Source organism: Diuraphis noxia, unplaced genomic scaffold (assembly GCF_037042655.1).
Source record: "Diuraphis noxia isolate RWA-SAM2 unplaced genomic scaffold, SU_Dnox_SAM2 contig0002, whole genome shotgun sequence".
In the NCBI taxonomy this organism is placed as follows: Eukaryota; Metazoa; Arthropoda; class Insecta; order Hemiptera; family Aphididae; genus Diuraphis; species Diuraphis noxia.
In genome coordinates this window covers 16401094-16423873 of record NW_028301712.1, presented here as the reverse complement: position 1 = coordinate 16423873, position 22780 = coordinate 16401094, and the positions used below count along the sequence as shown (strand labels likewise).

The 22780-nt window shown below is 28.2% G+C and overlaps 2 protein-coding genes across 6 annotated transcripts; one reads left to right on the top strand and one right to left on the bottom strand.

Annotated features, from left to right (window-relative positions):
- The first annotated feature begins 1518 nt into the window (after window positions 1–1518).
- On the top strand, window positions 1519–12147 carry pigeon (gamma-secretase activating protein pigeon). Of its 4 annotated transcripts, none has more exons than XM_089219027.1 (18): window positions 1519–1939; window positions 2033–2160; window positions 3329–3398; window positions 3463–3654; window positions 3779–3813; window positions 3915–4091; window positions 4160–4327; window positions 4713–4869; window positions 5774–6084; window positions 6161–6337; window positions 7155–7388; window positions 7463–7642; window positions 7714–7934; window positions 8761–8975; window positions 10458–10664; window positions 10751–10825; window positions 11819–11894; window positions 11977–12147. In XM_089219027.1, exons 1-18 carry the CDS (start codon window positions 1867–1869, stop codon window positions 11987–11989), a joined length of 2709 nt encoding a protein of 902 aa, XP_089075153.1. In that variant the 5' UTR covers window positions 1519–1866; the 3' UTR covers window positions 11990–12147. The 4 variants fall into 4 exon arrangements, with proteins under 4 accessions (XP_089075153.1, XP_089075152.1, XP_015367149.2 ...); XM_089219026.1 differs by having other exon boundaries at window positions 3779–3819; XM_015511663.2 differs by lacking the exon at window positions 11819–11894 and having other exon boundaries at window positions 1521–1939; window positions 3779–3819.
- On the bottom strand, window positions 12051–16809 carry LOC107163967 (endoplasmic reticulum metallopeptidase 1-like). Of its 2 annotated transcripts, XM_015511622.2 has the most exons (16): window positions 16551–16809; window positions 16121–16172; window positions 15902–16054; window positions 15240–15822; window positions 14923–15182; window positions 14737–14857; window positions 14504–14679; window positions 14311–14440; window positions 14002–14231; window positions 13744–13936; window positions 13497–13681; window positions 13280–13435; window positions 13002–13210; window positions 12826–12941; window positions 12583–12758; window positions 12051–12509 (listed from the first exon to the last, which is right to left on the bottom strand). In XM_015511622.2, the coding sequence occupies exons 3-16, from the start codon at window positions 15914–15916 to the stop codon at window positions 12345–12347; spliced, it is 2715 nt and encodes a 904-aa protein (XP_015367108.1). In that variant the 5' UTR covers window positions 15917–16054; window positions 16121–16172; window positions 16551–16809; the 3' UTR covers window positions 12051–12344. The 2 variants fall into 2 exon arrangements, with proteins under 2 accessions (XP_015367108.1, XP_015367124.1); XM_015511638.2 differs by lacking the exon at window positions 16121–16172.
- Between the last annotated feature and the right edge of the window lie 5971 nt (window positions 16810–22780).

Here is a 22780-nt window from a genome sequence, read left to right as displayed (position 1 = left end):
TTCAAATGTCTATAAATAATTTAAAAAGATTTGATATACAGAGTGTAACAGTACTATTTGACAATTATAGTAATATTTGTAATGTAAATTTGTTAGAAAGTCCTGTTACACCTTATATTTTTAAAATTGTATCAAGTATATAAAATACCAGTATAAACATTCAGTGAAAATTCCATGTGTCTAAGGTAATTTGTTAGTTATACCAACATCTAAAATCGATTTTTCTAAAAAATTGGTTTTGCATACAAATTCGCCTTTTTCCTTATTTTTTTCCCCCGATGCTATTGAAAACTACTGGGAATTTCAAAATTTGACCTCTCCAATGCATCAACTAGATTTACTTTCCAACCGAAAGCTACTAAAGTTGAAATTTAAAGCATTATTTTGACGACTTATCGTGTATAAAGACACACAAAAAAAATAAAATAAAAAAAAATTTAAAAAAACACACATCATTGTAAAATAAATACATTCATAGCTCCACCCAGAATCTAATATAATAAGAATTTACGTATAGTTATATTCATAAAATTGCATCGACTTAATAATATTTTTATTATTATTTTACTCGCAAAATAAAATTTTAAAATTCAATGTTTACACTAAAATCCAAAATCAATTTTCGTGAAAATAATTTAAAACAAAAATTAGCAAATTATTTTTTTTTTTTTTTGAAAATGTATCATCCACACCTGAAAAACTTAAAGCTTTAACGCTTAATCGTACGTACAATAATTCACATACAAAAACATCTACTCCATCGTTTTCAATTTTCAATAAAAGTCCTGAACTCTTAACATTATCGCCTACAAGTAAAACATTAGGTATCGCAATATATTCGGCGTATATTCAAAATTGTGTTTAATAATATATAGAATAAGATATTTTTAATATCAATATGTAATAATATTATTACTATGAAGTATATATATATATATAATATTTAATTCCAGCAACAACTTATGGTGTGTCTTGTATAAATTGACATAAATCAAAAAAACCAACAATAAATTGTAATAATGGCTTTTGTTTAAATTGTACAATCTGTATAAAATATTTTTACATCAAGCCCCAATAAAGTTAGAAGAATACATTGAAGTCTTGATTGGAGAAACTATTCAATAATAGGATTTTCTGACATGGGAGAACGGAGATTAGATTGGGTTTCGGTGATTTGACTGATTTGCTTATTTAAGGTCACGTTTGTTTAATTGAGAGGTTTCAATCTTCAATTCTCTTGCTATTTAAGACTGCTGATTCCATGAGTTGAATTTAATGTAGGTAATATCACAGATTATATATAATATAATCTGTTATAATCTGTGATTGTATTGTTTTGAATAAATTATTAATAGTATTTGATAAGAACACTATTGATAACACAACTAATGACGTCATGGATCAGGAGTTTTTTCTTGCGAAGATCTATTCGTGAAAAACCGCCCAGTGAGCTATCTATAATATTTATAATCAACGCTATTACTTATCTGTGATAAATGATAATTATTATTAATTATTAATTTGTAAACACTAAATTAGTAAATTGCTTAAATCTAAATTGAATGTTTTAGTCTTCTACTATTCAGTATTTAAAACATTGTGTTGAACTATAATATTGGTTATATAAATATAAATATTGCTAATTTCACCGTCATATTATGTAGTATTAGCTATTTAGGAAGTTATTATAAACTGTTTATAGTTTGAACATACTGATAGGTACTCGTATTATTCAAGTTCTTAGATGTCTTGTGAAATTGTTAATGAAGTATTAACATATAAAGACAAGAAAAATAAATACCATTAATTTGGCATTAAACTGATATATTGTTGATTTAATTAATTTATATATTACAATTAAGGATAATGACTTCAATATTACAAAAAGTGTTGGATATCCCCAGTGTACTTTCTCATTTCTTGGAGGTTGATAATAAAGGTAGACTTTACAAGAATTTAATTAACATTTTTTCAGTATGCACTTGCACTAGTGTACTTAAACATTTACTAACCTATTTAATGTTTGAAACAGATATTACCAATTGCAAAATTTTGGGACAGGAACAAAATGGAGAGTTTATCTTGTGTTGGAACTTTAGAGATCAAGAGGGATCTTGTACTGCAGTAGGATTGTTTTTTTACACTATCAAAAAAATACAAGTAAATATTAATTAGATGTTATAATTGCAGTGGAGTACCGGGGGTAGTCAACCCCAATATTTTTTGAACGTGTTAATTTTTCTAAAATATCTGTTTTGGTATTTATCAGATCATTTATTGTGACTATCTTCCATAAGTTAACACTGAGGCTATACAATTTTAAAACAATTGTATTATATATAAGACAAAACAATATTAGTAGGTAGGTCTGCCCAAAAAACTTAATGTGTAAAGCATATAAAACCTATATTTAACTATCAACCAACATATTCCCTGTTATGTGTATTTTCACATTTTGAAATTTATCATGAAAAGAAAAATTTACATAACTTTTCCATAAAGTGTTGATTATGGAATTGTATCAGAGAGATGACACAAATCAAAATGTGGGTTTTCTACGATAGTTTGTAGTATGCGTGTCTAAAAAAAAGTAAATTATAAATGCTCATAATTCACTTAAAAACTAAGTTATCATAAGAAACCCTAATACAATCACAGATAATGTTTTTACCATCAAGTTTCATAATAGGTCAATTTACTCTAATTCTTACACTAACAGAGTTAAACATGATCTGCTAAGCCTAAATTTGTTATGTTACACACTTGCAAGACAAAGACAACAAATATGTGTGTAGCGTCCTCCAAGTAGATGAGGTCTCTGTGTTAGCAATGTAAGATACTAGCTTCTACAGTTATGAGTAGTAATTTTATTCCAAAATTACTAGGATTATAGTGGTTACATGTCTAATATATATACACTTTTTGTATCGAGATAACAGAAGTATTTTCATTGAAAAATAATATAATTAAATACATATTATTCTAATTTTCTAACTTCTAGTAATACCAGATCTATCTTAAATTATTTCCTTCATATGATTGTATACTTATACATATAATACATATAACAAAATAAATACGATACCTATTTTTGTTTTAAGTGAATAAAATATTTTTTGGATTTCTTAATTGTATAGGTAGTTTTAATTGAGTAATAAATTATATATTAATTTAATTTATATAAATTAGTTATGTCGTAATAAATCAAGTAATGAAATCTCTAAGAAATCGAATACCTATCTATATATTAATAAGTCTTAAATAAAAGTATTCAAAATAATCTTGATTATAAAACAAAATAATTTATTTTATACTATTTCATTTCCAGGTTTTAATTAAATTCAAATATTTGTTGAATATTGTTCAAGCTTCAATCAATTATAAAAACTCAATTCTTGGTAATACTATTTCTTGTTACTGGATATTAGTAAATACTAATGTATTTTTAAAATTTACTTTCAGGCTATGTAACCAAAGAGCCATTCGAAGACTGCGTGGAATATTATCGTGTTTTTATTATCCACCTTGATTATCCTAATTTTGAGCCAGTTGATTTATGTCTTAACAACCGTCGTCAAACAATGATTCAATTTTTATACAGAAAACGTAAACAGCCTGACAATGATCGTTTTTTAGTTTTTATTCATGAAACTTGTAAGTTTTTATTTTAAATTATTTTAAATTATTTTATGTTTATAATTTTAATTGAGAAAATATTCAATCAAAAAAATAATCTAAACCTAACAACTGATACAAAATTAATATTACTTCTATTTAGCTATAACACTTTATCAAGTGGAGGAAACTGATAATGTAAAGGTGAACAGTTCTTATAATAGCATGCTCAGCATTATTTTATAGTTGTCACTCATTTACTTTATTATTATTTGATTGAATTTGATTGATATTTTTAGAACCATTTAAGTATAAAAAATCAAGAGAAGGTTGTGAATCAATTTTCATGGGCTCAGTGGGAGCCCCAGCATCAATGTTTGTTTTACATTCATTATTCAAATATGGCCAACAGTAATTCAGATGAAGCTAGTCTCTCTGCTCTACAATTTCATGATGAACCTCAACATGAAACTGTGGTATTTATTTAATATAGTTGGTCTGTTGTTGTTTTTAATAATAATTATAATATTAAATAATATTCTAGTTAAATGTTCCATTAAACTTGCCAAACAGAAAAAACACTGCAGAAAATCTTTCCAATGGTTATTTTGATATTCCTGTACCATTGTGTGTTCATGACAGTATGTTAGATGTTCGCGTGTTGTCAGATGCACGAGGATTTGTTGCAGTTTGTCATTATTATTTATATCAAGTATGTACTTGTTGTATAAAATTTTTATTTCTTAAACTATTTATATTATTCTATAGAATTTATATTCATAACAAATGTGGACGACTAATAAATAATAGTTCTATATTTTTATATTTAATGATTCGATCTAGCTATTAAAAGGATTGGCTGTAAAAACTCAATCCATTTATTAACATAAGTTAATTTCAAAAACTTATTTTAATATCATTATTTTTGTACGAAGGAAAGTAATCCTTAGTTTCACTGATATTTGTTTTATAAGATTTTTATAAATTTTCATAGTGGTCACTGTTATATTAATTGATGAATATTATAATTGTATAATTGATCAATACATTTTGAAATGTTAAACACTTAGGTTAAAATCTAAAATTATTAATTTTAGGGAGTTAGTGCTCCATTGGCCAATGATCATTTGAGAACAGTGTATTTGGCTTTTTCGATTACTCTTCTGCACCACGGCAGTGTAGTTCACTGCAACATAGCTGGTGTACCTATGGTTCGTGCATATGAGTCTCGTCCAATATTTACTATGCAAGGAGGTAGTTTAAAATTGTTAACTTCTGAATGTATTCAAAGTTATATCTTTTTATTTTATTTATCTAGTCTTATTTGTGAGGTTCTTGTTGTGAGTCAATTAGTTACACTCAATTATATAAATAAAGTTTGTAACAATTGCATGAAAATATTTGAATTTGCATCCCAAATATTTTGCATGGTACCTACAATAGGTATAATTTATGAGTGGTCATAAAAAAATTGTTTCTATACATGCAATTTGCTTAGTTTAGTTAAGTTTAATTGTTTAAATATAATTTTACTATTGATGATTTTATGCTGTTGAAAACTGAAATATTTGGTATCTCTTCAATAAGTAAAAATTGAAAACCTACCTTAAAGTTCTCCTAATCTTGATGTACTAACAGGAACGGCGCTAGGGTTTGCGGGGCCCCGGGCAAAATAAATAACAGTCACATTACATATTATCCAAACTAACTAATCTCTGAACAGTATAAAATATAACTTAAGAACTGCGGGGCCTTGATTATAATTTTAAAATCGCGGGGCCCTGGGCAACTGCCCTTATTGCCCCCCTCGCGCTGTCCCTGTGTACTAATAGATGAATGAGGTACTTGATTCTTTTGAAACCCTTCCTCAATATTTTGATGTAATAGAGTCTATGAAATTTTATTTTTTAAAAAAAGGTACTATTTAAATGTTAAACACAATAGTACAAAAAAAGGTAAGATAGTTTTTAATTTATAGATATCTATATTAATAGAACAAAATATTTTGTGCATTGCCTGTTATTAAATGAATTTATTTTGATTTCTAACCATTTTTTGTTCTGTATATGAATATATTTTAACTATAAATCTGTTTTATGTTTTTCAATAAATAAACAAATATTGATCAAATAAGTTAATTAATTGTTTTTTATTATAGATCAACATCTATTGGTTCACTTTCCCAACATGTGTACATTACTTCTGGATGTAGGCCCTGACCATGAACCAAATTGTCATATTGTCATACCTTGTGCAGATGAAAACAGAAGTTGGAAGAGTACAATTGCCACTACAATCGGGTCTGCGGGTACAGTAGTAGATTTATCTACAATGGCTGTATTTGAAACAAAAATCACTAAACGCCACTTAATTGAAGCGTTTAAACAACCAGATGCCGTACTTGCCAATCAACAAGCCATATTGCACTATTTCATTGTACACAGGCGAGACATGGATATTGTTAACCAAGTAATGCTATTTATGATCAACTCTAGAATTAAACTCATAATAATTAATAACTATCAACTATTCAAAACTTGTATAGCTTTTAAATTCGGTTGTGGACAATAGTTTGAATATTAACTGTTCAAAATTGCTACAAGAAATATTAGTAGGCAGTGCTTTTGCCCAAGTCAAGCGTAATTTACTGTCTGACTCTGTAAGCCTTGCTAGATATTTACCTATTACAATATCTAAACATAACATACCACTAGAAATTAAGGTAACTACATTCACTTTAATTAAAAATTAAAATTTTTTACATTACTATACTCAGTTCATCGTAAGTTGACTTACTCACGCAACAAAATCTGGTCACCATCTGCTTAGAGCACTAGTTGCGATTGTATGCATGGCAGAAACTCTATTACGATAAGTAAACTACTCAATAATTACAGACCGCTGGTCTTCGACCAAGTGGGTCTAAACTTAACGTTTTTACGGTTCAGTATACATGTGCAGAAGTGGAACAACTATGGTGAACAGAGTATAGTTATTTTCAAAACAATACTTTTTCTTAAGAGTGATTAATGTGCTTGCAGTATTTTATGCGTTAAGAAAACCCCATACCCATATGTGTTTTCTCTGTTACTAATATAACAAATTTATGCTCAGCAGCATGTTTAGCTCCGTTAGTTTAAAAATTAAAGTGGATTGACCTCTTATACAATTTTAAGGTAAGAAAATTATCTATGTTTGTTTGTTTGGTTTTTTATGATAGTTCAGTTTTTAAGTTTGTTAAGAGCATTTTTAATTTATGTTATATTATATACACCAAACTTGCTAGAAAATTGAACTATCAATAATGTTCTAATCTTTTAATTTTATAAGAGATCAGTTCATTTTAATTTTTAAACTAACGGAGCTGAATGTGATCTGCGGAGTGTATATTTGACTTGTAAGACAGAGACAACACATGCGGATATGTCGTCCTCTTAAGTTTATTAAATTCTTATTAGTTGTTTTTTTTTTCTGTTACTTACTTCTTTAATTTTTTTCTAGAATTTAAAATAATAATAAATATTTTATTTATAACATAGGTAAATGGATATACACTTGCACTTTCTCAAGAAATGTTAGAAAACCCTAGGGTCATGTTGTTGTCTCCTCGACAAAGATTGATACCATTTCGAGATGACTTGTGGACAAGATTATGGGAACTCTTACCCGGTGGGTCTTTTGCAGAAGACAATGCTACTTCGAGACAAGAGATTCCTCGTTTTTCAAACACAACTGTTGCAGTCAAACTTAATGTATCATTAGTATGTTATCAGGTAATAAAAATTGTGTTTACATTTACGAAGTAATTCAAAAAGGATCATTTACATTTACCAAGTATATTTCTCAGCCCGAAGTTCTTTCTCGATGTAGCACACCTCTAACACCGGGAGGATCAATGCTTTCTAACAGCATTGCCAACATTGCAATATCTGATCTATCGCACTCGTTTCAATCGTCATCGGTGCAATTACCATTTGTAGAAACCGATACTTCAGCTGCTAGTAAACAAGAACATGTCATCTCTGTTGTGAGCTAAACTTAACTATACCAAATAATTATTATTTTTATATATTATAACTTGATTTTGTGTTCTTACAGAACCTCCGAGAACTAAGCATGCATCTACTGAAACAAAGTTCGATGCGTTCTAACAAACTTCGTAGCAGAAACATGTCTGAGCCTAATGCAATGCATGTACATGCTGTGGCCACCAAATATGCATCATCTCAGTTAGAGATCTCAAGGTCACTGTGTGCTCACCTAACCCTAGCAGCTGGTGTAGATGCAAGATTACATAAGCAAATCGGTTTCCAACTCATGTATGCTAATATCAGTTATACTAGTAGTTGATAATAGACATATAAATATGTCACTAAATAGTTATTTATGTTCGTTTTGTTCCTATTAATAATCGTAAATAGTCTCCTAATTTTTATAATTTTCAATTTGGTATTTATATTTTTGTAAAATAAATTAAACAAAATTATAAGCTTTTTGAATTTTCTTAAATCAATCTAATTTGAGCTAGTAGTTTTTGAGTTATTTAACTGTGTACAAAGAATAATATGTTTATGGACTTATGGTAATGTGTTGAGTAGCTGTAATGCCTTAGATGATTTGAAAATGTTAGTAATAACACTAATAACACTTAATATATCTATATCAATAAGTTTTTTAAATAGTTTAAGTATAATTAACACTACATCTAATATTACATATTATAGTTTATATTTTTGTATAACTATTTTAATAGTTCAATTTACTTATAAGAGTTTTGATTTAGATATATAAAAGTTTTTGAGAAATCCATCTACTAAATAATTTGCAGTAAAAAATTTTTTTTTTGGTTTTCATTTGAAAAATAAAAATGTGTATCCCCACAGAATAGTGTGAACTAGTGTAAAATATATTAAGAATTAGAAAATATGGTCTTTAAGTAGTTATACTTAACAATTCTGAAAATCAGAATTTGAATAAATGTTATCTGGAAAAATTGAGGGTGGAGCATGTTTAAAAGATTACCCTGGTAGAAATCTGTTTTATATTTTGAAGAATGAAGATAATAAAATACAATTTTTACATTATATGTAGTCCAGACTTGCAGTTAGAAATTATTGTATTTATGGTTTTTTTTTTGCTTTTCAGTGACAACATTGAAGATGAACAACGTCGATCACTGTTAACGGTGTTACAAAGACTCTCACATGCTGCAGACACATTGGCTTTCCCATTGCCTCAAGGTTTTCCATCATTCATCACATATCTCGGATACAAAGTTTTGTCAGCCACCATATTTGGTCAGTATGTTCGATGCAACACATTTTCGCTCAATGTGGACGTTATGAAAAAAATACTGACAGGTAAGTTAACATTTGATTATGATAATGTTATTTGTGATAAATTATGTATATTATTTAATCTGTAAAGCTTCAAAGTACAATAAAAAATGATTGAAAATACAAAAATAGCAAAAATTAATACTTTTAAACAAACATTATTTTTTTTAAATTAATATTAAGTATGCTTTTTTTTAAATCTGTAACATTTATTATTTCAAAATTAAAATGAAAATATTATTTTCTTCTAGGTAACAGTTTTTCATTCTTAACATACAGCTAGAAAAAAAAATTTATATGAAAAATGGGAGTTTGCTTTTTATATTTGATAGATAGCTGATGCTTTTTGTTTTTTTTTCATTTTTTTATTAAATAAAGTCTTACTGACGTATGTCATCTTATTATACATTTTTTTTTTACATTTCAAAATAGATAACAATTAGTAATAATTAGAAAAATTATTAGTAAAAAAGATACAATCAGTTATGTAAAGTATTTACAAATCAGAAGAAAATTAAAATTAATAATCATAGTTATAACAACAGGTTGTGTGGGCGTCCACGCTTGAATCGGCATACAGAAGGTGAATCACTTAGTCTATAAAATTATACACTGTGAGCAGAATTGATGTGTTCGAAGAAGTAAATTGCTAATTTTTTTATGTACTCAGTTATTGTGGGTAGCTGAACGTGTTTGTGAAGTGCAATAAGTGCATCATTACGTACAAACCATGGAGCATTAGAAATTATTCTCAGGACTTTTGATTGGAAAACTTGAATTTTGTGTATGTGGGTTTTTGTACAATTTTCTCACACAGGGACTGCATATAGAAGTAACGGTCATAGGATTTGCATATATAACATAAGAGAACATCTCCAGCCTAATGCAGTTTGTTGGTTGATCAATGGGTATAGTACTTAAAGCCTTTGGTAACCTTGTTGTAGTTTGGAGGCGATATGTGGATTCTAAGTTAATTTTTTGTCAAAAATTACACTGAGGTATTTTATATTAGGTGACCATGAAATACTATTACCATTCAATTTTAAGTTACCAGGAGTTTTGGGGCACCGGTTGAAGAAGAATACCGCATTGTACTCTTATGAGGGCTTAATATAATATTCCATTTATCTCCTCATTTTTGAATTTCATTCTAGTGGGTTTAATAATTTTGGATTATTGTTTCGGCGTCTTTAGCGCTTAAGTATATAGCACTGTCATCAGCATACAGTGCTACTTCAGTATTATTCGTTGTAGGGAAGTCCGAAACGTATAAGTCAAAAAGTAAAGGTGACATTTTTGAACCTTGTGGTACTCCTGTGTTAATTTGTTTTGTTTCCAATGTGGTGTTGTTGATTCAAACTTTAAAGCAGCGATCAGAGAGGTAGAATTTAATTAGATTATATATTGCAGTTGGAGTGTTAAATGTTTTTAATTTATATATAAGATGATACTAGTTAATGTTGAATTGATAGTATTACTTATTAACCTATTATATACTTTTAACAGATATAGTAGACAATAAAGAGGGGGTGTTGAAAAAATTAGATCTCTTACAGAGTTTACCACACTCTAGAGCTAAACGATTAATGAACCAATGGTCTCATCCCATGTCTGTCATGTTGAGAGCAAGAGAACATGCTGCAGAGATATTGGGTGGGATGTCTATCAGGACATCCAATTACCGTCGCAATGTAAAATACCGATCAAATTCTGGTTAGTTTAACTTTTTTCCAAGCATTCTTGCTTCATTTTTTTGGCAGTCATAACACATTAATATTGTTATTATTTTTTGTACATAGGTGTAACTTCAGCTTTTCCCTCACAACATCGTATGTCACCACTGGAAACATTTTTAGAACTCCTCACAGCTAAAGGTATTTATAGCTTTTAAATATTTTTAGAGTTGTGGTAGCAATTTTTTAAGCTTTAGTGAATACTTATAGATAGTAGAAAAAATTAACTATTTACACTCTGAATAATTTTTTCATATCACGATAGAATCCTTAAATTTTATTTTCACATGTATTTTGTTGATATTAGTTCAATTACATATTGCCAATATTTACAGCGTTTTGCATAATTATACCAGTTTGTCTAATAATATTTTGTAAACTCTTTATCCTACATTAAAAAAAAAATATATATAAAAAGTGTCCTGTGCGCATATACCCATTAGCCATAGAGAAAGACTTGCCGCCTGAACAAACCCAGTTTTTTGCTGTTTTACCTATAAACTAAAAAAATTATTAAAAACCATGAAAATAAAATGTTTAAAGGTCTAAACCTTCATCAAAATAAACTCTATAAAATTGGTATCTTTATATTTTTTTTCAAGAATTAAAAAATTATTTTTAAAATTTTGACCAAAAAATAAAATTAAAATATATGTAACCCTTATCTATGTGAGTTAAATAAAAATAATTTATTTATGATATATTTATTGTCTCAGGGTAAATCCTCTCAGGACACTCTGTATATTGAAATTTTAAATTATGTTCCCATTGTACAGTAGGGTCTCGATAATCCGAACACAGGCTAATCCGAAAGACGCGGTAATCCGAACGGGCTTGAGAATTATCTTATCGCCTAATATGTACATATGTATGTATTTATAAATAATATTTTCCGGTAACAAAGTTTTTCAATTATGTGGGACAAGGCATACCAATCCATAATGGGAACCAATGTATATAAAAAAAAATAAATCAATATTTTAAATGGTAAAGTTTATAATTATACTCATAATTATATTAATATTTTTATGTATTCATTGTCTTTTGAAATGACGAGTTTTTACACGATTAATACAAATAAAAATAAAATTTCATATTTTAAATTAAAATAAAATTGATGTTTTTTTTTTTAAGCCATATGTAATCCGAACAAATCGCTAATCCAAGCGACCCCTTTCTCCAATCTCGTTCGGATTATCGAGACCCTACTGTATGTATTTAATAAGTGATCATTAACTATTATTGTTTAATTTTTATTGTATAATATTAATGTATTTATATTTTGTTTTTAGCCATGTTGGCTGACATTGATTACAACCTGCTTGTTGACGCTACTGTGGCATCCACTAAAGAAAATATGTTCAACTAAGAATTTATTACATATATTTTATTTAAAAGTTGCACATAAGAATAGTTTTTTATAATCTTTGTGTATAAATTAAATATACTATAATATATATTTATTTATGATGTATAGAAATACAATCTAATAATTAAATTTAACATAGACAAAAAAAAGATCATAATATAAATAGTAAATAGTACCATAATAGGAATTAAATTACATGATACCAGTCGACTTTAATAATTTTGTATTAAAACATCGCAAATTAATAATAATAATAATAACAAAGTCCATTAAAATAAAAGTATTTTGTGTTTACAAAGTGTAAGATTTATAAGCCGAAGCCCAACCAGTCGTGGTAGTCCATTGTGGGAGCTGATTAAATAATTTTTTTAATTCAGGTGTATATTGATGTGGTCCGTGCATTCGATGCCCGGATAATCCAACCTCAATTTGCGGTCCAACATGAGTTTTTGGAACCTAAATAAAAACCAATATAGTTATGAAATCTATTTGTATAGAAGCAACTATAATTTTTTAATTTTATAGTTACCTCAATATCAATCCAAAAGTCCCATGGAATAATGTCGTTTGCACATGAATAATACACAAAATAAGTAGGACGGCCATTCCATCGTGGTCCTTTGAGAGGTTCACCACTACTGAAACTCCAATCTTTCAGCTTGATATCATCGTACAAAGATAATGTAAAAGTTATATGGTCAGGACCTATATATTAGAAAAACATTGATTTTATTTTAAACGTTCTGTAAAATTAAAAAAAATGAATACATACCAATGGCAGAGAACGAGAGCCTTTGGACATTATTTAGTCTGTAATCCCTATATGTTAAATTAAGACTCAATGGTATATCAACATCTAATGGTTTCGTATCAATCCAATGAGTTTTCCTAAAGCATTCAACAGTTTAAATTAATTATACATACAAATTATATAGACAGTCAACAAACCATATAAATGTAATAACAGGTATAAAGTATGGTAATCCACAATACAGTTCTTTGTTACACTCATCCTGGGTTATTTGACGGGCATTCATTAATTCAGGCGCATGCCTGACAACAGAGTGTGGACTATTCACATCCAGGTTTACAATCCACAATCCATTTTGATGGTCCCTCAGTGAACCGTTATAGCTGTAAAAACTGCGTTCGACGTGCTGAAAACAACAATAGATCAATTTGAATTTATCATACTAATAAATTAAATAATTAAAATAAAAAATTACCGCTATCATAAACCGTTGAGGTGCCAAATTATCAGGATCGCCAGAATATGGAAATCCGAGTGGTGTAAATACTAAAACTAGAAATGAAACAAATAGCACAACTGCTAACGAACTAAAGACAGTGTATGCTTTCTGAAGTAGTAACACCAACGGATTCTGAACAAAAAAATAAATCTTGAGTTGTCACTTATCATCGTGATTTCATAATATAACTTACATAAAAACTGAATACAAGAGTGAACATAGCTGATGTTATTAGTGACATAACTGACTCAGCATGATTTCCAGATCCTGATCGACCCATGATGGGAACAACTAAGAGAAGTGCCGCTTGAATCATGTAAGCAGACAACATAAATGGTACTAGCATACAGCCCCAATGTAACCACAATACTTTATAGCCTAATCATTACAAAAATAAATATTACTTTCTGAAAAATATTGGCAATTGAAAACCACTTTACCATAATTATTATTTAGTATGGTGTTGTGTAATATAATACTGATTGTGTTGCAAGTAACAAAGAGGGCAACTGCAAATCCTGATCTAATACGCAGTAACACACACAGCAAAAGAATCATAATGTATAGCAATTGATTTCCATCACGAGAAACGCAGTACATTAAGGATTGTGGGTAGTGGGTTCCTTTTTTACCCTGTGAACAAAACCAGTCAGTGACTTCAAAGTATTTAATCAAACATTTATTTTCAATAGCCTTACCCATAGGAATTTACGACCAAATAAAACCAACAGAACCATTGGTACTAAAATAGTTGGTGTAATATACAAAAATAACAGCCAAGCTGGTTGAGCAAACCAACTCAAACAGCGGTCAAGCAGGACAACAGTCAGTGACAATAGGGCTATCGTAAATAGAGTAGTTAACCATATTAACACGATCAAGCTTGAGCACTTGAAACAAGATTTAAAATAATCTTTAACACTAAAACCTAAAAAAAAATTCATATTAAATAAATGTGTAATTAAATCAAACAAATTTTAAATATTAAAGGTAATTAAAGAAGTTACCTGTAACATGAGTATGACTAGCATTGTACAAAATGACTAATAGAGAAACAATAATAACACTAATGTTGATTATATCAGATAACACTTCACTCCAATGAACAATAAAAATACCCAAAAAATCAAAAAACACCTAAAAACAATTAAGTAATTAATATCAATATGTGTAAAAATGAATAAATAATAAATTGTTTACTAAATTTCCCGTGCTGTACTTTTCAACATCTGATATTTGTACAGAGTTAACTAGTTTTAAAATTAAAGGTAGCATATTATCTCCAGTCCTTTGAAATGTACCTAGAGGAATCTTATCTACTGTGTCTGACTTAGTATGGTAAACATAACCATTAGCTGACCAAGCAAAATCAAGTCCTTAAAAAAAAAAGTAACAGTCAAAAATATTATTGTACATTAATTAAACATCATTACCAGAAACACGACCAAAGTCACGAAATATTCTATAATCAGTATCGCCTGGTATGATGCCGCTTTGAAATATTTCTTGAGCCATAGAAGAGGCCAAAGGATAGGGCACAGCATCTGAATAAGCCTAAAAATTTAAAAAAACTGTACTTAATCAAACACATTTAACCAATCTTGAATTTCGAGTTATACTTCCAAAAGCCAAGGATGATTAGGGCCAACTTGAAATAGTATTTCTTTACCACCAGCACCACAAGCTTCCATATTGATGAATGCACGTATGCTAGAAGCCCATTGATGTTGAGTAATGAACCCGTGTGATGCCTGCATCATATTTTCTTCGGCTCCATTGAAAAGAAAAATTATGTTATTTTTTAATGGCATTTTAAGACGTGATATTACACGTAATAATTCTAACATAATGGCACAACTGGCACCATCGTCACTTGCCCCTATAAAACAAAATTATTTATAAAAATTGAAAAATGTTAAAATGTATTTTATATTACCAGGGCTGTCCACGACTGAATCAAAATGACAATTAATCAACAAACTGTGACGAGAAGTTTGAATAGGACCAATTTTAACAACAATATTTTGCACATTTCTGTATACATTAGTCATACCATCTAGGAATTGCAATGAAAATGCTCCACTAACCCTTTGTAGATCCCATTCCACTTTATGTGAAGAATCAGCTTGTTTGATAATTGTCTTAATTTCATCCAAAAATAATTTCACAGCTAAAATTTCATTTTCTTTGCTTCCTACAGGCCTAGGTCCCATTGATGTCAATTTAACTAAATGATTTCTGGCTCTTTCAGCAACAAATCGGTCTGGATAATTGTGTTCATTTGATATTGTCACAGGTTCAGGTAAACTTTTTTCTAGTATAGCTAAAACTATATAAACAACAACCGATATCACAATACATAATAGAAAATGATGTGGTCCTGCAGGTGATCGTATTCCTTTAGAGTTGTTCACATATTTGAAAGCTGTATCTTTTACATGTTTTGGTAAAACATCATACTGTTTTGATGATTTTGTCCGGAAACGTAATTTGGAATTAAAATTAGAAAATGGTTCATTCTAAACAAAAAATACGATAAATTATTAATGTTATATATTATACCTACATTGATAGAAACAAAGAAAAAAGATTCATTACATTGCCACGAATCATGATGGGAAAAATTCTTTGTTACTCAGTAATATTTGGCTCCATTAATTCAATAAATTCCAGAATGTGAAGATTGCTTTTACAGTTTTGATGAACTAAATGTTTTTGAATATTGAGAGGAAATGTTCTGCGGTAAACATCCTGATAAAATTAAATATAATACAGAGTTTAACAATGAGATAATATCATAAGTTAATTATTTATTACTTAATTAGAATTTATTAGCATGCTCAGCTAAAAATCTTGAGAGTTTCTTAACCTAAAGAATCAACATGTTTATCAAATACTATATATACTCATTAAGATTTCAACAAATCAATAATAACCAATATAAACTATACCAACTAAAAACCAAAGAAATAATCCATTTTAAAAACTGTCCCATAATATAATAATTTTTTTTATTGCTTAAGATCAATCAAAATAATATAATAAATACTTATTTTAATGAAGTGCTTTGTTAGACAATTCAAAGAGTAACAAACATACGGTGAATATATTATATAATCAATGATGAAATAGTGAAGATGAAAAATGTGATTAAGTCAGTGAAACGTAAAATACAATATTAACAGACCTTAACTACATTACGCAAAATCACAACTTATTATATTTTATTTTATTAATCCACGCTTACCCGAAATGGTAATTGGTAAATAAATTATTATTTTTTTTTTCTAATAGGAATCGTTAATAAGTCAGTCTTAGAGATTTTAATATTGACAACTGACGTCTGAATGTCTGATTACATCTGATAAATGATCGAAGTACGAAAATTGCCTAATAGGCTAGCGTTTCCTTTGTGACTTATACATCAGTATTCAGTAATGTTAAATGTAGTGAATTAGTAAAGGATTCCGTAATATTTAACAATGCGTTATCGGCACAACTACAATCGTGCTATCAATTTAAAAAGTAATAATAATAATATTACATTATTAATACATCACAGTTGCATCTTATCAACCAATTCGTATCGCACAATAATAACAATGATAATAATAATAAAAATTATTATTCTGTGCAGCAGCTGTGACTTGTGAGTTGTGACTGACTCGACACTCGGGTAGAAAAACAATTCTAAACTCCAAAGTGTAAAGTTGTACAACACTGAATAGTGACACAAAATAATTCTATGGAAGTGACTGCTACTTAAAGAGAAACAATATCGTGTAAAATTCAAAATGTAAAATAATGCGTACGTGATCTTGCTTCGATTGTATCATTGATTTTAAATACTTCATACCTAATCGAATATCAATGAGTAATGACCGTACATAATGATTATTTATTATTTAATTAAGAGTAAAGGCCAAATCCGGATACGAGCTTACACTTAACGACATGGTGATAAGCAATAGACATATAATTTGCACATAGTAAACATTTTGCTATTACAACAATTGAGTATTGTCGCAAAGTCGTATAATGGGTACCTACTAACCTATAACCAAAATTATCTATAAAAAAAGTGTATCAACTATCAATCCAACGCGTTAATGTAAACAATACAATAATAACAATAATAATTATCAGCACAGTTAATGGTTTATTTGATTTAATTTTGAGCAATAATTAGAAATAATTCGAATACCTTATAACATCTGATCACTTCAAACGTCAAAACAATGATAATGATAAAAACTCAAAATATATCAATAAATAATAATACAATATATTTTGGTGCCTATATTATATAATGTAGGCTACATACAGAGGCGCAAACTAATTAAAATTATGGGGGGGGGGGCAAAACAAAAGTATTCAATACCCACCTATTAAAAAAAAAATTTTCACTGTGCTCACTTACATATAAATAATAATTTTAAAATATATCAAATAAAAATATAATATAATTACAATGTGAGATAACAGTATTCACCAAATTTATTTTAAAAGAATAACCATTAACTTGACTAAAATGCATTTTCAAAAAAGGCATGATAATAAATAAAACTAATACCTCATTTTTCAAATTTATTTTTATATTTTCATTTGATTATAAAAAAAGTATAAAATATTTGTATACAAAATGTTGATATCTAAAATCTTTATTTAAACATATATTTAGATATTTTCATATAGGTAGCACAATACTTGTTTACGTTTTATTCTGTTACGTTGTTACGTACTTCAAGTCGCCAATTGATTTTATCACAGTATAATATAATATTTAAGTTATAATATTAATGTTTTCATTATAATAACCAATGGGTTCAACGTTGTACCTACCTAACACAGTCACGCAGAACATTGTAAATTACGTAGTATAAGTGTATTGATGCATGCTTATTGTAATGTCTGAAAATTGACCATCGAGTATCAATCAATTGACCACCTACCTACCAAATGAAGGGGGGCAGTTGCCCCCCCCCTGCACCCCTAGATTTGCGCCTCTGGCTATATACATGTTTAGAGTTATGAATGCAGCCATCACGTCATATACCATGCCCTCGATTATCTGTTTAGTATAATTAAAGACCGGATTTTTGTGCAGCTAATACCTAAAAAACGTGCAATTAAAATGTGGAAAATCGTGCAAAAACAAAATTTCCATTATAGATACTTCAAATTTTATTTTAATTGCTATTTTTTCTTTCCATATAATATTAATATTTTATTAGTTGGCATTAAACATTATATTATATTCTGGCTGCTGCGGATAGACTGTAATACTGTATATATGTGTACATGTAATCGATAATCTGTCGACTATATTAGTACCTAGTCATTATATTAATTAAGTCGTATTATATACCTATATATAAAATTATATAATTATATTATAATATCATATAAAAGTCCAATATTTCATATAACAATATAATACAAAAATATTTGTATAAAAGTACTATTTAGTACATTTTTACAAAAAAAACTCAAAATGTGCAACTTTGTGCAGTAAAAAACTTTCTTTATTTTAATCTACATCTTTTGATTTAGATTTGTAGCTTGTTTATGTAGAATTTAGAACACGCCATAAAAAGATGCAATTGCGAGGGAATCCGGTCTTTAATTATAATAGCACCCACAAACTGAACCTGTATTTTATACAAGCTGTAAAAATATACAGTGTGTGATTTTTTAAGCCACTCACAGCTCACTCCCATTTTTCCTATTAATAGTGCATTTATTCAAATTATTCAAATTTTCAGAATTTCCAAGTATTCCCGAAGACCACATTTTCAAATTTCTTATATTATTTGCAATTTGTATTACTTAACCTTGAGGAGTGTCCTGTGGTGATACCAACTTTTATTTTTCAAACAAGAATTCCTATTTCTCACTGAAAATCATTAAACGGATGATTCACCATAGACATAACATTAACCTTAGGCTTCCTTAGCACACAAAGTTATAGAACCTAAAAAATATTCGCTTGAACATTGATTTTGAATACATTAAAATTCTCGAAAAAATGAAAAAAAGTTTCAATTATTAAAAATGAAAAAGGGGAACTCTTTATTTGAAGAACTAAAGTTTGTGTTTTCACATGAATATCCTCGAGGACTCGAAACTATGGCCTTCAAGTATATTTAAAAATTCCAAAAAATCAGAATTTGGATAAATATGTAATTTAAGCATAAAATAGTTGCGGGCAGTATTAAAAAATCACCTCGTATATACAAGTATAATAGTATTCTATATTATGAATTATGGCGTATATCTGTGCAGAAAGGTTTTTGGACATATAATGGATAATAATATTGAAATATTACATTTTTATATTAATTACAACTGATCATAATCTTTGTGTTGACATTGAATTAACCTTCTGCTGCAGTGCTGCTTCATCATTTGTTCAATGACCAAACATTTATTTATTTATCGAATGAAATTCAAACACAACGATATTACACAAAAACAACATTTTTGTTATAGTTTAAGAGAATTGGTTACCTAATGGCTTGTTTTGTCACCAGTTCTAATAATATCTTATTTAAATTTCTAATAATACATGCCTGAAAAATTGAAGTTACATTTAAAATTTAAAGAAATACATTTATCGGGTATTGCGAATTCGGCTTCCCAGAGGTAGTGGGGAGGAGGAGAAATTTTCGAGTCCGATGGTCGGTCACCTATTGTGGAGGGGTAAGCCGACCGATAACAAAGTACAAATGATAGTACTATGGTACCTAAACGGCTAAACGGTACCTAAAGTCGTATATTGTAGTATATTAGTATGCACTCATTGCATTCAATTAATTGATGGTTATAATGATAACTTTACAATTAGAGTAGGCACCCCTAGTATTGAAACATTTGAAACAGTCTTGACCCCATTATATAAATAAATTATACATTATTCATTAACTTTTTATAGGATGTATCGTCGTATATTTATTATTTAGAGTGTATAATAAGAATATAAACGCTGAAAAAAACTTGTAAACTGAGTATACCGCACAATATTACACTATACCATAGCTGTTGAGTGAGGGAGGATGACCTAATGGTATTAATATACTCACTATCACTGAAACGCTATACGAAACAATTTTTACTTTTATACTACACATGGATTTAAATTTAAAATTATTTTAGTTACGATTTTAAAATGTATTAACCTACTTCAAATTTGTCTATTATATTATGATATGGTAACAAGCAGCAGCGGTGGTCAGACGGATAGAGGGGGGTGAGAAGGATAGATCCTACCATGATCTTTCATTATCTATGTATAATATATCTGATTACCATAAGTTATATATTTAATAATTAAATAGTGCATGATAAAAATAGCCATATCCCTCCCCCATGACTAAATCATTAATTGACCGCCACTGTATGGTAGGTTGAAGAAATGCTTGTAAAAACTGATATCTACATAATATGTGACATACTGACATATGTCATTTATGGCCTTATGGGGCTCGGAAGTTGATGCATAGGTATTGCATAGGTATTGCATAGGTATTGCATTTTTTGTTTTTGAAACTTTTTAGACGATGCTCTCCTGGTCACGAATCTGTTTCATTAGCATGTGAATCTGAATAACTAATTTTTATTTTGCATTTTTTGGTGTTTATTACTTTTTAAGTAATTTTTTGACATTTTTAGGTCATTTTCCCACATTTTTAGTAATTTTTACTGATTTCACACTAGTTCATTTCCTATAATTTCTTGTCGAACATTATGCCGATAACTTAAAACTTATGAATAATGTTTTTGAATGACAACAAAATAACTTCAATCATTATTTTTCGTTTGAATATTTAATTTTGTACCTAAAAATTTAAACTTATCATTATCATATAATATTATAATAAATATTTGAAACACAGTTAAACTAGTAGGGATTTACAAGATAACTATTTATACACTTTATAGTATAGAACTCATAAGTCCTTATTTCCGTAGTAGATCAATAAGCAAATTGTCAATCAGAAACACTTGATCATAATTATTGGCTATCTCTATCGCATGAAATTTAGTATTTGAAATAAATTTGCTGCAAGGTGTGATTCTCCATTTCACCTTGATTTACATTTGAAATATTAAGTCACGAAAATATATATAATATTAGGGATAAAATGTTCATCGTATTTTTGAATGCTTTATCAATTGCTAATTATTTTAACTAAAAATAAATAAAAAAATAATCATTAGGTCATTATTATAAATTATTGATTAGTAATATACCTAATTGATATGTTTATAAACTAATAATTATTAAAAAAATAAAAATATAATATTATTAAGAATATTACTATAGGTACCTTTATATAAAATGAGTATTTTATCCTTGATAGATAATACTTATGTTTCAAGTGCCAAACTTAAGCATATATTACAATGTAGGCGCTAGGCATCAAGTAGCAACATAAGAGAATATGATTATATATTTTTACTGAAAAAAAAAAATGAACAAAAAATACATATTATTGTATTGGTTTTTATAATATTATCGGTTATTATAAAATGTTTATAGTAAAAAAATAATGATTATTCTTAAACCTTTTGAATTTCAAACATATATACTGATTAAAACAATGACTTGTAAATTTGTAATAGCTAGAATTCTATGATTGATGATCATAATGTAAACAGTATGATTTGAAATAGTCATTCGTTAAAATTTGCATTTACCGCAATTTCAATGCTAGGTAAAATCTTAGTTTGGAAAGAGAAACCCTTTTCAATTTCTTTTTTAAATTGGTGTAGTTATGGTATGGTATTTATCTAATAATTCTAATATATTCAGCAGATAAACTTCTCTCAGATTACTATAGAAAGATTTGAATTGTTTAATTCTATTAAATTATTTAATTCAATCTGTGTTTTAAACGTAAGTAAGGTAACATAAGTACGTATAAAAATTATCAAAATAAGCAATGTAATTTTCATTAGAATGTACTTATTTAATATGTATGTCAATAATTCTACGTTATATGTATATTTAGGATTTGCACATAAATTATTTGGTAGTTTGTGCTTATAGTGGAACGCAATGCAATATAGAGTGTTTTTTTATTGATGGGCACTTGATACAACATTAAATATTTATACTTCCGAAAACATACATTTTTAATGCACTGATCACCACATTAACAACAATTTTATGGCGTTTCAAAAAATAAAATAATAAGTAGGTATAATATTTACCAGATCAAACATTTTATACACGTATACGATTTGTATTAGCGTATTATTACAAAAGTAATGAAATTATATTATAATTGAGTATTTGAGTGGCATAGAACTTCTAGCTCACCACATCGATCACCCTTGATTAAAGTGTATGATAATAGCTACTCATTGCTTCCTGTGGGCTACAAACGTGGAATTCGTACTGTTTAACTGCATAATATTATATTTATTTTGATTTCATACTGCTTCCTAATCAAAATGTATTATTCAGTTTGG

Excerpts from the sequence above, each read along its gene's own strand:
- pigeon (XM_089219026.1), top strand. The coding sequence starts at position 1,867 with ATGACTTCAATATTACAAAAAGTGTTGGATATCCCCAGTGTACTTTCT. Across the intron at positions 2,161-3,328 it reads ACACTATCAAAAAAATACAA|GTTTTAATTAAATTCAAATA; the intron begins GTAAATATTAAT and ends TTTCATTTCCAG. Across the intron at positions 3,655-3,778 it reads AGTTTTTATTCATGAAACTT|CTATAACACTTTATCAAGTG; the intron begins GTAAGTTTTTAT and ends ACTTCTATTTAG.
- LOC107163967 (XM_015511622.2), bottom strand. Across the intron at positions 15,183-15,239 it reads TTCAGTCGTGGACAGCCCTG|GGGCAAGTGACGATGGTGCC; the intron begins GTAATATAAAAT and ends TTTGTTTTATAG. Across the intron at positions 12,942-13,001 it reads CCTGTTATTACATTTATATG|GAAAACTCATTGGATTGATA; the intron begins GTTTGTTGACTG and ends TGAATGCTTTAG.